We start from the raw sequence: 15,555 nt of genomic DNA, 5'->3' as shown, positions 1-15,555 counted from the left end.
TTATACACTGCATGATGTATGAATGCAGAAAAAGGGGAGCATAGCTTAATTCTTAGTGAAGGACTTGTTCTATTTTTTTGACTTACAATATATTGTGTACCAAAAGTTCCTGAATTCTTCACGAAGGAGAATGATCTAACTGAAAAACAGAGATGGTGATTGTTATTTTTTTATTTATTTTCTGAAATTTCTGAATGTATATTTTGGGAATTCTGTTCTGGCCAAACTTTGGGTGAAGCAGATAGTCTCATTCAACAAAATACTTAATGTTCTCAAAATTTCGATATTTTTTCAATTAACGCACAATATCAGCATTATTTCCCTATAAGTCAAGTATATAAGGTCGCAGTAAATAATAAAACATTAACAGTTTACCCGGATACCGACAGTACCCAGGTGTAATATCAGGCAAACCAAAAACGTCCATATAAAAACGATATGAGGTCCCTGACAAGGGTCAAAAAGGGTAAAAGATACGCAAGGGTAGTACCCGATAAATATATCGACTTTCATTCATATTAGGAGAGAAACTGAAAACTGGGTAATAACCGTTTCAAGTGTAATTGTAAAAGGGATACAGATAGCTTTGTAAGGGCTTTAGGGCTGCCTTTGACTGCTTGTGGCGCAGTGGTTTACGTCGCCACGTCGCTACCATTGCGGTGGGAGGTCGTGGGTTCGATTCCCTCGGAACAATTATTTGTAATATCCGACAGAAAGTAACACAAGATCCGAGATTGAGAATAAACTTGATTTTATTAATACGACCACTTAAAACAAACCGACTTCAAAATGACCAACTTTAACACACATTCTTAACCGACTTACCACCAAATTTTAGTTCTACAGTGAGTATTCGAAAGGAGTGTTTCATATTGATTTCAGTTGCGAACCTGAAATAAATATTATATTACGTCACAAGAAGATCTTCACACTCGAATTGTTCCACGGTCTAAAAATCACGAACGCTCCAGAAAGTCCTACAAAAATTTTCCGATATCGACGTATTAAGGTTAAGGGGAATATATAACAGCATTTATATACCACGGAAGGTCATAGGTTATATAAAAAGCTAAAAGCTACCTTCGAAATATTAAATCACGGCAAAGTTTGTCAAAGCAACGGACTTTCTTATCATCAAACTAATTATAACTTAATTTTTTATTAGAGGCGCCCGTAGCCAGTTGTGCTCACCGGTCGGTAAACGATCTGTGGGTTAAGATAACCATGGCCTAGTCATTCCATAGATGGGTGACCGCATAGTGGTATTTAAACTGAGCGTCTCCGTGCTTTGGAGGGCACGTAAAAAGTCAGTCCCGGTTGTTGTCAATTAAGCTAACAGTCGTTAAGCCATGTCAAAGGCCTTTCGGGCGGCTTGAACAACTTTGACAATAGGTTGACCACTAACCATACGATGGATAGATAGATAGAACCCTACATAACTTTATGAGTAGAAAACGCTTCTGAAAGTTCAAATATGATCTCTCCGCAGAATGGCTGACCACTTTCTTTACGTGTTTTTTCGCTATCAGTTGAGGTACTAAATATTTGAAGTTAGGTATCAAATAGTAGCAAAAAGGTAGTAAATTTTGGTCAAATATCTCTATTGGTCCAGGGGTCCTGACGCTAACCAGATATTTCATACAATTGAAGCGGAGTTGCGTAACGGCGACATCTTAGCCAAACGATACCGGCCTTTGTGTTGTAAATGTGACGTTTTATATATTTCTCCTTTGAGATACAGTTTGAGAGCCAGTGGTGCATTCATATCTACTCTTTGGTGATAGTCAGAGCTTGTGGTAACGATCATAGAAACCATTTTCTCACGCTATCGACTATTATAAATGTTGCTGTAGATAAGTTTTATTTGAAATTCTGATCAGCGCCCCTAGCGTGCTTTTTAGGAACTAATTTGTTACGTAAATTTTAAATATCAAGCTATCGTTGCTTGATATAACCGAGTGTACAAAATTATGCTTCAATTATCTAAATTTTAAGTGTCAATCTTTTGATACACAATTACACGGGTGTAGAATCAGACTGCTGGTTAGCTAGTTTAGTTAGTTTTAGAAATACACTAGTGTCTACCCGCGGAACATTTCTCGGGATAAAAGGTATCATACAAAGTATACAAACCATTCAATTGATCTGACTCTGACTATTTGCCATAGAAAAGAATCTAAAAGAAATTGGAAAACCAACTACTGTGGTAACAAACAACAATTTTAAGATTAAATAAAAGAAAAAGAAATTAATCTCAGGAACAACTAGTCCAATTTTAGAAAATATTCGACAAAATGCCATATAAATACGTCTCCTTAAACATCAGCTACATATAGCATCAATTATATTAGTGGGACGGATCTGGCTGAGAGCGGAAGCACTTCGATACTCGGATACCTGATCAACTCAATTACTCCGCCATTACCGGCGGCGACCTTGTTTCACTACACGAAGAGCACTTCATAAGAAAATATTAGTTACATTATATAAGGTCTAAAATCTTCCCTTTTCAATAATACATGAACTGATTTTGTATAAAATTATTTTTTTATATGATTAAGTCTCCTAGAAATTACAATAATGCTTCATAAACCAAAAGTTTAGAAAAAATCGAAAACATAAAACAATGGAGCATACAGCCGTCTTCCCATAGTGGGAGGCAAAGACCAAACCACACCATTGCTACGATCCTTACAAACTTCCCTTGCCTCACTCACATCCATACATAACATAACATAAGGTACTATGATTGTGAAAACTTCTTGGCATCTAACCATGTACACTTGAAGCGATATGAAATCTGAAAATCTCATGCGTTATAGTGTCCGTAAACTCAACGAAGACTATGACTAGTCTCTATACCGAAGAAAAGTCCCCAACAGTATTAAGAAAAGGTAAAAATATTACCAAAAACATATACAACAAAAGCACAATACCTTAAAGCTGGAAATAAAAAGAATAACAACGGTTTTAACGATGTTTTCAACACTAGATTCACAAAAACCTTACAAGCGTACACATTGGTGTATAATCCGAACAATTGTTTGCCTGAAGCAAAAGTGTTTGTGAAAGGTAAAAGGTATTCCCGTTCAATTTTATTCCAACTCCATTTGAATATCAAAATATAACAATGTTTTATGAAACCAATAGTCGGATAGGCTTTAAGCGTTTTGTGGATAAAAGTGGTTTTATATTATGTTCGAAATATTGAAACAGGCTATTATGTGTGAAGTATTCTGTATTTTCTCGACAATGTTCATTTTGGTTTTTGTTATTGATGTCTTTGATTCTGAAGTGAAGTTAACCAAACTATAAAAGTCTACGCTATATTACAACCTAAAGCTATGATATTTACAATACAATTAATTAAAAGCATTTATTTCCTTCAAAAATTGGACTTAGTACATATCTTTCAATGATACCTACATAAGTATTTATTCATGAAACTTTAAGTAAAGGTTACATACAAATGTAAAAGCTGTTCACGCTAACCGTAGAATCACAACTAAACAATTCACAAACGACATCGTCAATAAGTTGCCGCATATAAAATGCTCAAAAGAAAGAAAGAAAAGTGACAAAACCCATTGGAATATTTAACAAGAGTAGTCTAACCCTTTGTCCTTGCATCTTTGTCTGGCGACAAAGCGTCACATAGGTAGGGCCCGCGACCACCCCCTTGCGTCATACCCGCATTACGCCTCGCCCCAATTCTTCCAAACCTGGCGAAACGCCAACACACTCGTGTTTCCAACTACTTTGAAAACCACACACCGTGTCAGTTTCTTCAAGACAAATCGAAACACTGTGTCGCACAGTGTCAAGTGGTCCAATGAGAAATGGATTCGGGTTTGCCGGAAATTTATTATGGTAATCGTTCGATTGGATTTTGGCAAGGCATTCGAATGCATTTTACTCGTAAAGTTAGCTTTTGATTTATACGTCTGGACGTACAACTATAAATTGGACGTTTAAATTCTATTAAACTTCTTGCGTTATGCTATTTGAATTATTCATATCAAAAGCACAGTAATACAATCAATCAGATAAAGAAAGACTTATTACCGACACATTTTTTTTAATTAAATAAATCTGTTTCTTTTTTAGCTACAAAAATCTATACACTATTGCACAAGCTACCGAAACGAAGAATCGGCACAAACGTAAGGTAAACTGTTAGAAACTAGTGTACCAGATTTCGTTTCCTCGCAGTCCATTTAATTTCGCGTTTCCAAACCTAATGTCCTTTTAAATGTAGTTTCCAACTACACATTATGTAAGGAAATTAGCATTTTCTTCTAGCTGTTTCCAGTAGATTAAACTTTACAAACTCGCAACAAAGCACGTATAAATCAGAAGTATGTCTTGAAACTAGCTCCCTGTATGCTACCAGTTTGAAAACTTTGTGAATATGGCGCATACTGAATACTACTGAATAGCTTTATGCAACTAGATACTGAAATATGTCAAGAATATATTATGTTAAACTAGCTCTATTAACTAACTAACTAGTTAAATTATATCCCGGGGTACCCTACGTGTTAATCCAGTTTATAAATCGTAATTATTCTTATCTACCAAATTTCAGTTCACAGATCCAATACTACTTTTATGCAAGTTTTCTCATTATTTTTAAGAAAATTGTTTTTTGTACCATTTTCAGTTCTTGTGATTTTCTAACACTAACGGTTTCTCAGAAACAGTGAATCATATTCTTGTTCTTCCTTAATTAACAAACATAATTATTTATCTCATTTAGACAATAAAGCAGAAATGATTTAACATCGATAACACGATCTGTGAGTGGAACTAATCCCAAAGTTTTTATCTTTCTGCGCAGTCGGCCGGAGCCGTTGTCTTCAATAATAAGTTCCGTCTTATCTCGCGTTAATTAATGGATTCTTTCAACAACTCCCGTTTATTCTATAGCTGTTCATTGCTGAAGGGAATTTCGTAAATAGAGACGGAATATACCGAAATCAATTGTCAAAAAGAAATGTATTAAACTATAGGTACCTTTTGAATATGATAATATAGATTGAGTAATTCAGCTCAATAATGTAGTCACTAGATTCGGACCATTACAAATGAGCGTCATAATCAAAATCAAGTCAGTCCATCAAAATGATATGACGCAGTTCGCACGTTGTAATGGATCGAGTACATTGAGAAATAAAATTTATCAATATTATCTTCTGTCTACTTTTATCAAACGGAAACCTTAATAACTAAATTGAAATATACAGTACGAAACGAATCTATAGTTACATATACTAGTGAAACAACTGCAGTCATAATTGATAGCAATAAAGTTAAGTTTCAAAGAAGAAACACTAAGAACCTTATAGACTTTCATATGTATAAGACTAACTTGAAATCACCAGACATTTGGAGCTCCAGAGTTCATCAACCTTCTTCAGAAAATGCGTGCCATGTGCCAAAAAACTCCATGCTTATTGCTTCATCTTGCCAATAAGGTAATGACATGTCTGGCAGCCTGTATAACCAGACTAATGCGTCTGGATATAGTCTGGTCTTAGACAGATAGTTACAAAAAAGATTTCGGTGCCAGGAACACTCGATTTAAAGGCTATTAATTTTGTCTATTCATTGAAAGATGACTGTCTATATTACTCCTTTAGTAGGTCGGTTTCATCGTCCTAGTTTTGCGTTGTAAAGGATTTAGTTTTGCTATCTCATTGTGGTAGTTTTAGCTACAGAGATTGTTTGGCATAAAATAAGGAATATTTAAAGCCAGTATTATAGTTATGCTGTTTTGAGAAAGTAAGATAGTAAAATAATTAAGAATAGTCACGAATTTTCGAGAAAATAAGCAATACTCTATTTTCTCTTAACGACAACTTATAGTAACACATAAAGTCCTCAACAAACAAACCTTTCCAACTAACCACAATTGTATTAAGTAAGCCATTCAAATAAAATATAACCACCAAAGCGACAATTTCGCTAAGGTCTATAATAAAATGTAATGTGGAACGTGAACCTCGAATGAACCCATTAATGAACATAGTTGGTACATGAGAGAGCCTATAATCTGTAAGATCACAGAAATGACGCATAAGGCTTGGGCAAACAACCCGGGGCCCATTATCGCTCCCTGTGAAACACCATATCGAATGTTCGCGTACGATATAGGAAATTGTTTGATGTTAGTATATTTTTGGCTGAAGGTTGCGTAACAACTCGTTTTTTGTTCTTTATATCGATCCATCAGATTTTAAAAACACTGGAGTTATAATAAGAAGTAGATTGCTTAAGTGGATAGCACGGATCACGAAAAAACTGGCACCTATACGTACCTTAGTTCGTTAAAGTTTTACTTTTAAGAATCAAAGAACGCGAAGTACCTGCTATTCTTCAAAAAATGGCAAACGACGTATAAGAATCTATACAAATCCATTATTTTTCCAACGCCGAACACCTTTATAAAAATACTTCTGGAATAAGTTTCCTAAAAACATTTGTAGTAACATTAAAACAGTCTTTCAAAAACACCTCGAGATCTCAAATATTCTTCTAGTCTAATGGTCTATTCTATAGTACTTACGTTTTCCTCGACGGTCTTTTTGATCTTGGCGGTGGTCTCGCTCACTTTGGCTCCGGCCTTGTTCACGGCGGAGTAGAGGAAGTTGCCCAGGGACTTGGCGCCGGCTACTGCCTTGGTAGTCACTGGGGAGAAGATGAAGGTTGAGGATGTCGAACTTAAAACTGTCAATGGCAGTCCAACAAGATAGTTTGAAAGATATTCTGTACTTGTTAGTGTTGATTCTTCTTTTAGCGAGAAATTAATAAAAAAAATACTCAATTTCATAAGCTTCTTATGTTAGTATTCTATATTCTATTATTTTATCTTATTCCACAGCTGCTAAGACGAAATCTCAGTAAAAATCCAAGCGGAACTCATCCGTTTTATTTAAAGTGATTCTTGTGTAAACTAGAACGGTTTTTCAAGTAGGGATTCTGAGGGCCTGAGGCTGAATCGTTTGACAAACATCCCCCGAAGGACGAGTGGCAATCTCCTCACTAACGGCCTGATCAATACACCGCTCAGAATAAATTAGTTTTGGAGAATCTACGAAAATATAGACATTCGTAAAAATTACACCTTGCTCGTGTAGGGGTAGGCAGATACCAAAGCACGCCACTTGCTACAATCGAGATGTATCCAAGTGAATGGTTTGAAGATATATGGTGAAAATGGTAAATAATGATTACAAATACTTAAAATAAAATTTTAAAAAATCAAGCTTAAAAATAAAATATTGCAACTAAACTCATTTTGTACAAATGTTACTTCAAGTTCAAAGTAACGGGATGTAGGTTTCTTCAGTTTTCGAAAGTCTTAAGACATATTTTGATAAAATGAGTGTAATTACAATTGAAACCAAAATTAACCAAAAAAATAAAAATGCAAACTACTAACACTCTTGCATATCAGGTACTTCAATAGCCTCAACAGCGAAAAACTTTTTATTCTGGTCACCTGAAAATGTTTAAAATAAAAACTAAAACAAAACTAGCAAATAATAAGACACATAATTAACAAGCAAAATCTACTTAAATAAAGGAATTGAACATAAAAAAAAAATAACATAAGAAAAAAACAAAAAAACTTAAATAAACCTTTTTCATTTCAATGTATGGTGAAAGAAAACATCGTAAGGGAGCTTTGAAAGCCTGAGAAGGAATTAAAGTCACGAATGGGACTTGAGCTGCGTGATGGACTGTGGACTACAGGAAGGCAGGGTTTCCTATCGAACAGGGTATGTTTAAGAAACATTATTCAACTCTTCGATGTTAGAGAAAAACGCAAAACAACAGTTACATCCCAAAATTATCTAAGTATAATAGAAATATGGGTTCTCCTCACATATTTGAACTAGAAAATAGAGCAACTACAAGTATATCAGTAGACAGCGATGTCCGGGATCACAATACTGCCGGCGTTTACCGGACACACGCCATAAATTGGGACTATACCTCGCTTTGGCCACTGTATACCTACTTCCTGTTAAACCTTGCGGGGACCTTTTGAAAGGGTCGTTGTGTTTTGTCACACGGTCCCAAAGCTATGATATTTTTCTAAAATTTAACACTTTAACACTAAATTTGAGAAAGCAAACGATATAAGTCTTGCATTTGGGCAAGACGCAAAAAAGTATCTCCACCTTTTTAAATCGCATTCCGATACTTAAGTCTATGAGGTTTAGTCTCGAAACGTTCAAGTTGCAAAACGGTCAAATCTCATAAGAGTCAAGTCTCGAAACCTCCAAGTCTCAAAATATCTACATCTCAAAACATCCAAGTTGCAAAATAGTCAAGTCTCATCACACGCAAGTCTCATAATATTCATTTTTTATATACAAGTGATTTGTAAGTGGTGTTATATTTTTGATCTTGACCTCAAATTTCTAACAACTTGATGGATACACCTGTCTAAGATACTAAAGTCCCAAGTTAAAAGGATCGGCTTTTAAATATCTTTTAACCATGTGAAGGTAAGACCATTACCAGATCTTTACCTGTAGCCGACCAAAAATTCAAACATTACTGTACAGTTTTTACTCAGGAACCACACGCCCTCATTTAAGCTTAGCCAGTCTGCGGCCCGCAAAGTTTTTGTTAGAAGCAACAGCTAAAAAGCTTTGCAGCCCGCAGGGGATTATATAAAACACCACCGGATTTCTCATCCTCATGATGTATGAAAAGAAATATAAAAATAGTTTTTATTCAAGATTATATTTGTCTGCGACTATGTAGGCGTGCATAAAAACATCATTTTATAAATTATTCTGTACATTCACTTTAACCACATTGTAAATTGTAGCCTAGTTTCGATTAAAGAATTTCTAGAATCAATCCGGATCATTTTATCTTAAAATTCCAGTGTTATTTTCGACCCAAGATCACTTGAAATTCTGCTCAAGAAGTAGCCCAAGAAAATAATCAACTACAAAGCTTCACTAAAAAGTGGCAAAAACTAAAAGACATCTACTATAGCTTAAAAAAGAGTCTCATGATAAAAAGAACTACGTAATATGGTTGGAAACTTACCATTGCCAACGCCTCCTGGCTGCTCCTCAGTGGGAGTGCCTCCGGTAGAAGCCGGTCTGCTGTCAGCACCACCGGTAGCGCTGCGGCCAACACATCACAGACCATTAACAAATAAGAATATAACAAGACAAAGAAGAAAAGATTAAAAAAGGACCTACTCTCCTAATTCCGTTAACGAATAAAATTACTATCTACCTACTTTTTTTCCTTTTCGTATTTTGAGCAGACAATTCTAATCATACCTACCCCTTTATTCTAATACAATACTTTAAAATAATTTCGGAATCATTTGTCGTATGAAATAGAACTCCGATTTTCTTTTAGAAAAGGGATCATCATTTTCTAGGAAACGATTTCTTAAGTATCTTTTTCAAATAAAAATACAAGATAATTTGTAAAAAAATCGAGAATGACTAAAAAAATTAAAGTATTTCAGATCAGCGTTTGAATTAACGTACCTAATAAAGACGGAAGCGTTCAGCGTAGAAATTACATTAAATTCAGAAGGAAAAGGTTATATTTCCAGCTTATATTTTTCGGCACAAGGCAGTGACTCACACTATGTATAAAAATCAATAGAACTAATATATTCGGATTGTTTCTTGCTCTTTCCCTCAGTGGTGCCATTTGCGACCTCTCTCGCAAGCATAGAAGCAAATGATCCGAAACTAGAAGGCCGGAATCAAATTACGTAATCTCTTACAATGAAAGGTTTTTTGTACGTGATTCAGGCTCTATTCCTAAAATAACTACTGATTTTCATTTATATTCATTAAAATCTAGCTTTTAATCATTCAGTTTTATATTGATAATTAAATTAACAGTCTACCAATAGGAAATAAATCAAAGAAATATACGTTTTCATACACGCTAGACAAAGAATTATGTAAAAAAGGTCACGTTTCATATTCCCCTAAAGTACCATTCACAAATCGAAAAAGATTATTCCCCTTGTTGAGATTACGTACGAATCGTATTCACTTATCGTATCGGAGTGATGACGTAAGCCGTGACGTCACTACAACCCTGTACAGACAGATTTTCTAGAATGTTCAGCTCTAGAAAGTTAATGAATACAGACGGTAAATGTTCCCATTCGTTTTTTAATTAGACCTACATATTTCGAATTGCAGATACCAGGGAGGTACGGATCTTTCGTAGATTTCCCAAAAGAGATATTTACGTGGCCTAGTTACTTCGGTGGTTATATTAAAACGCCAGGTACCGATGCTTCGAATCTCAATATTGCCTTTTTTAATAGAATGTCTACTTATACCAGAAAAATTATCGCCTACTGGGTGTATTTTTCGGTTCAATTGCGGTTATTCGTCGATCGGTCGTCTGCTACGCATTACCGTTTTCATTGTGAAAATGAAATAAAATTCGATTAACTAATGCGATAAACTCCTTATCTAAGACTAGGCAAGGTTCAATGCGGTCTAGACATATTCTAGGCGAGAATTCACGTTAATTAAAAATTGCACTTATGTATATGGAACTCTTTAGTAGAATAAATTGAAATCTACGACTAAAAAGATGATTTCTATCGCCGTAATTAGAAAAAAATTCCAAAGTTTCTTGACTTCGGTTACATAATCACGATTTATGTAGAAGGGAATATAGAAAAGCTGTTATTTCGTAATCCCGAAATAATTTCACGCACAAAAATAACAGGATAAATATAAAATTGAATAATTTACAGTCCTGTTTTGTGTGAATAAGCATAGAATGTGACTAGACCAAAATACAGATAATATAATAAAAAAGAGTACACTAAGAGAAATGCACAACAATGAAAAATAAAAAATGGGGTTTGAGCAGAATAAATGAGTTTATAAAATTTGCAAGTGCATCTAGTTATAACAATATAACAAGTTAAATCTGTGACTTTCACTTTTTTTTATATCACTAAAACCAAGAAATTATCTAAAAGTAAATGTACCTATTTTATATGTATTGATTCTGCCAAAATTATAATAGAAAAATGTCTTTGAATTTCGCAGAAATGTCGTGTTGTGTTTAGTAATATAGACCAAAGAATATGGTCAAGATAATGTTGGAATCTAGTTGGAATGATGTATCAAGAAACAGAAATTAAGTGCTTTAAATTTTCAATAATCAAGTGATATGTGCCAAAAAGCCGAGAAAATAAATTAGTGACAAAAAAGCGTGAAGTTATATTTGTTTATAATACAATTTTGTAGTGCTCAATCATAAAACATCACAGTGTTAAAATAAGGCTTGATGAGAATTCAAAAATCATGATGCATCAAAATTATTTTCTTTTGCAAAAATCTTGTAAAATATATTGATATTAGGCTAGTGTGTTGTTACTGATAGATATTCCTTTTTATTCCAAGATCTCACTCTGAATTTAATACTAAAAATATTTGTAAAATTCCTAGTTTGAAGAGTGTTTCGCACATTGATCTAATATTACACTTACCAGGAAAAATCAATGTTCAAGTTACATCACCAACTCACACTACTCACCCTCCAGTTAACCCTATAGTTTTATTCAATACCTATTACAATATAAAAGTCTATATAACAAAGAACAATATCAGCAACAACACACAAAAAGTATACCGTAAACCGAATAAAAAAAGCCAAAAGAACCGTTTTAACTCATTAGTTCCGCTAACCCCTCGTACCTATTATACCTAGAATTATCATCATCATCTTTCCCCTCCGGTTTTGGTTCCGCTACTTCAGCAGGCTCAGGTACTACTTGCTGTTCCGGTTGCTCTGCGGGAGCAGGCTCATTTTTCCTAAGACCGGGGATGGGAATCCCAGAACCGAGCCAACCAGTCATTTGTGACTTGACATTAGTGATGAGGTCCAGTTTGCTGCCTCCTTTTGTAGGACTGTAGAAAAGAAAAAGTGTTAGAATATGTGTTAGCTGTTACATCATATTGTTCTATGTTGGGTTATGAGTCATCCCACCCCAATTGTAATGTTACATAATTTTCAACCCCATCCCAAAAATCTATGTCATGTAACCAGTAATTTTTTTTCTTATTACATGTAATATTATTTTACTTTTTATTCCTGTGAAAAGTATATATTCATTGAACCAGAAACCCCAGCTCATATTCCAACAAGAGTGCAATGAGAAAAGTACTTGACCTAGATTAAAAGTTAAGTATGTGCTGTGATCAATATTTCACTGAAAAACCTCGTTACACTAAGTAATTAAACATTTCGTCATGAAATATGTATACCAATGGCGAAAATAAGTAAAGGTTGCAAATCTCTTGAAACCAACGAAAAAACTATGTTTTACACCAAAAATCAATTTTAATTAATTGTTACGAGTATTATGCATTAAATTAGAATACATTTTACATTCCCAACGGAAATCTGGAAGATAAAATTCAAGGCAAAGAATGTAAACAATGAAAATAGTATACCTTTGTTTTTCGCCTTCCGCCGCAGCGGCTTCGCCAGTCGCCTCTTTTGTTGGGGTTGGGACTTCCTCATCTTGGGGCTCGCCCTTCGCCGCCCCCATCCACGAACTGACCTGATTAGTGAGTCCTGAAAACATTTTCACTGGCACTAGCTAATCAAACAACTACACAACACAATCACTCAGCGATTTCACTACGCTGCGACAGTTTCGCACATGACCCACGACACGGACGGTCTGCTATGCGGCTGTAGAAAGCGTGATCAGCTGAAAAACTAAATGGAAAACCACAATCGACCAGGGAAAATGAGGAAGAATCCACTGCGCATGAAAACTTGCGCTCCTGCGCTATTTACGCTATGTACAGCTATCCATACATATCACGATAACTCTTTACAGGGAAACAGTCTTTATTCTATGAGCGCGAAGAACTATATTAGCGTAAACGAAATTTTGTATCTCGTTCTAACTCGAGAAGGTAATGTCAAATAAAATATGTCAAAGCACAGATAATTCAAAACAGAAATTACGTTTAGTTAGTCGCCAACAACGCTTCCGACATTTTAACATAATATAAGGCTCAAGGCAGATCTAGAGGGTCACTTCGCATAAATTAATGTCCAACGATTTCTATAAATCTTAAATTAACATAGCCTTACAAATGCAGTACCCTAAAATCACCAAAAAAAAAAACTAATCAAAGTTATCATTCAGTAGTATGCGCCAGTAACAAACAACGTACCTATCGTTTTTGTTATTTTTTTTCTAAATTTCAATTAAATAATGTTTAAATCAAAAGTTAAAAATAATGAAAAGCATATAATAGTAAATAGGGAAACGGAGCGTAAGCTAATAGTGTATTTATTTTTTATCTGTGAGAAAATTGGCTAATTAAAAAAACTTGACATTTTCTGATTTATTCACAATTTTTGTTTGCAGTGAGTTTTTACAACAATCCCTGTGTTTTATATAACAAATGTAGTATCCCGTGGTCCCGGAGAGCTAAAATTGCGGTAGTACCTACAACAAGAAGAGACGGCGAGCAAAATTTTCAACATGACAGAAACACGAAGAACACAGCAGCTTCACCTTGGAAAATGTATTGAGGATTTGGACAAATTACACAATGTACCAGATTTGAAGTCGAAGAGAGCGAACCTGTGAGTGCCGCTTGCGTTATACCGGTAGGAAACACTGTACAAATGGTACAGAATGCTTATATTTGTGATTTCCCTTGCAGGTTATGCAAAACAGCCCAAAAACTGTTTGAAAGTGCGGAAGAGGCTCGTGAGAAGGGAGATGAGGAGTACTCTTACGTTTACTACATGAAATACCTTCGGGTGATCGCGTACATCAGTAAAGACAAGGATTATTTGAAGGATAAGTCATACTTCAATAACATGCTTGGTGCTAAGAACCCAAACAAGGCTATTGATGCGGCTGAGGAACTCAAGAACAGCCTTATTGACAGGTAAAGAGTTCCAACTAATGGCTGATAGTGTTGTTTTGTTACTGGCTACATTTGTTTTGCAAAGTAATGTGTAAAAGAGATAAGACTGAGTCATAGTGTCAACAAAGATGTTTTTATATTTGACAATGATAAGAATTCTCGTCTTTTTGTTCTCTTCTGTAGATCTAACAGAATATTTAATTAAAATTGATACAAATCATAATATTATCTGTATTGAATGAAACTTTAACAACATTTTGGTGATAATGGTCACTACTTTCAATATTATACCTAAGTTTTAGTCCTGTTATAGTCAACTCTATACCAAGTTCTACTGAAACTAGGTGCCTACTTTTCAAAGACCTATATGTAAAACAAATTTCAACTTCTTTGTTAAATTTTGTTCTTGTGATGCAATAAATAGAATATAATAATTATTTATTTGCATAAAATGTGCTAACAAAACATGGTAAAAAATATAAAGAAGACACATTTGCCACTTACAATAGTAAGAAATATAAAAATCTTTGTTTTTTCATATAATATGTCTGTGTCTTAATAGAACTACCTTTATTAGTCATTGGATAAGTTAATTATGCCTTATATAAATCTTCTCCTACTTGTCATATTAAATGAAGATCGCAAAGAAATGAAATACTTGCAATAGAAAATAGTTGAATCATCCATCTTATTTGTGGAGTATTTTTCCTGTTTTATTGCCAATTTTATTCTATTACCTATTTTATTTTTTTTAATATGGAGAAGGGCTATAGGTTTTTATTATATTTATTACATATTCTTTTTTTTATAATTTAAATTGTTCTTGTACTTTTATCATATTATAGATTAGTTGCCCAAAAATAAAATGTTCACAAGAAATAAGTACTATACCTAAATAATATTTGAAAACATTTGCGTTGATGTCATTAATTTCAGGTACGAGAAAGAGCAGAAAACCAAACGTCTGAATGATATAAAAGAGAATGAATTGATCAAGCAGAAGATAGAAGAAAACAGAAAGAAGACTACAGAGAGTGTGCCTATTATTGAACCACCTACTGCTGGCTTACCAAGTATGTATTCAACACTTGCTTTATAATTGTATGATTAACTAGCTGACCCGCTCAACTTCGTTTGCGTCACATAAGAGAGAATGGTTCAAAATGTTCCCCGTTTTTGTAACATTTTTTACTGCTATTCTGCTTCTATTGGCCATAGCGTGATGATATATAGCAGTCTTTCCCAAAGTGGGCGATAACGCCCCCTTGTGGGCGATGGAGATCTAGAGGGGGGCGGTGAGGGGCTCAGAAAAAAATGAGGGGCGCTGAAGTGATTTACGGGGCGATATGAAACTTCAGTTACTTCTTATTTTAAAATTAATTAAAATTAAAATTCTCCTACTACACAAGTACACAATATCCATTTTTACTTCACATTTTTATCCTATTTTGTTGTATGAATATAAACGTTCACAACGCTATTAATATCTTAATTAAGATATTTAGTTAGGTATCAAACACTGAAGAATATTCGTATGTTCAAGTGTCGCAAGCGAGGTCCCCACCTCCGAAGACACAAACCGAACGCACGATTATAAATTAATGTAGGTACCTAATCTATC

At 34.5% G+C, this 15,555-nt stretch overlaps 2 protein-coding genes across 9 annotated transcripts in view; one reads left to right on the top strand and one right to left on the bottom strand.

The window, feature by feature from the left end:
- The window catches only part of Sap47 (Synapse-associated protein 47kD), a 115,377-nt gene extending 102,527 nt beyond the window's left edge, over positions 1 to 12,850 (bottom strand). For 2 of the 7 annotated variants that reach the window (XM_076128844.1, XM_076128849.1), the window contains exons 1-5: positions 12,489 to 12,850; positions 11,730 to 11,942; positions 9,076 to 9,155; positions 7,445 to 7,504; positions 6,569 to 6,690 (exon numbers count right to left, since the gene is read on the bottom strand). In XM_076128844.1, coding sequence (XP_075984959.1) covers positions 6,569 to 6,690; positions 7,445 to 7,504; positions 9,076 to 9,155; positions 11,730 to 11,942; positions 12,489 to 12,622 — 609 coding nt within the window. In that variant the 5' untranslated portion in view covers positions 12,623 to 12,850. The remainder of the gene's footprint in view (positions 1 to 6,568; positions 6,691 to 7,444; positions 7,505 to 9,075; positions 9,156 to 11,729; positions 11,943 to 12,488) is intronic. The other 5 variants (XM_076128846.1, XM_076128850.1, XM_076128851.1 and 2 more) reach the window with 5 other exon arrangements.
- Positions 12,851 to 13,367: 517 nt separating this feature from the next.
- The window catches only part of Usp8 (Ubiquitin specific protease 8), a 40,286-nt gene continuing 38,098 nt past the window's right edge, over positions 13,368 to 15,555 (top strand). For both annotated transcript variants that reach the window (XM_076128275.1, XM_076128274.1), the window contains exons 1-3: positions 13,368 to 13,644; positions 13,725 to 13,955; positions 14,871 to 15,007. In XM_076128275.1, coding sequence (XP_075984390.1) covers positions 13,541 to 13,644; positions 13,725 to 13,955; positions 14,871 to 15,007 — 472 coding nt within the window. In that variant the 5' untranslated portion in view covers positions 13,368 to 13,540. The remainder of the gene's footprint in view (positions 13,645 to 13,724; positions 13,956 to 14,870; positions 15,008 to 15,555) is intronic.

The sequence above is a fragment of the Anticarsia gemmatalis genome, chromosome 21 (genome assembly GCF_050436995.1).
Source record: "Anticarsia gemmatalis isolate Benzon Research Colony breed Stoneville strain chromosome 21, ilAntGemm2 primary, whole genome shotgun sequence".
NCBI lineage: Eukaryota > Metazoa > Arthropoda > Insecta > Lepidoptera > Erebidae > Anticarsia > Anticarsia gemmatalis.
This window is presented reverse-complemented; position numbering and strand designations above follow the sequence as displayed.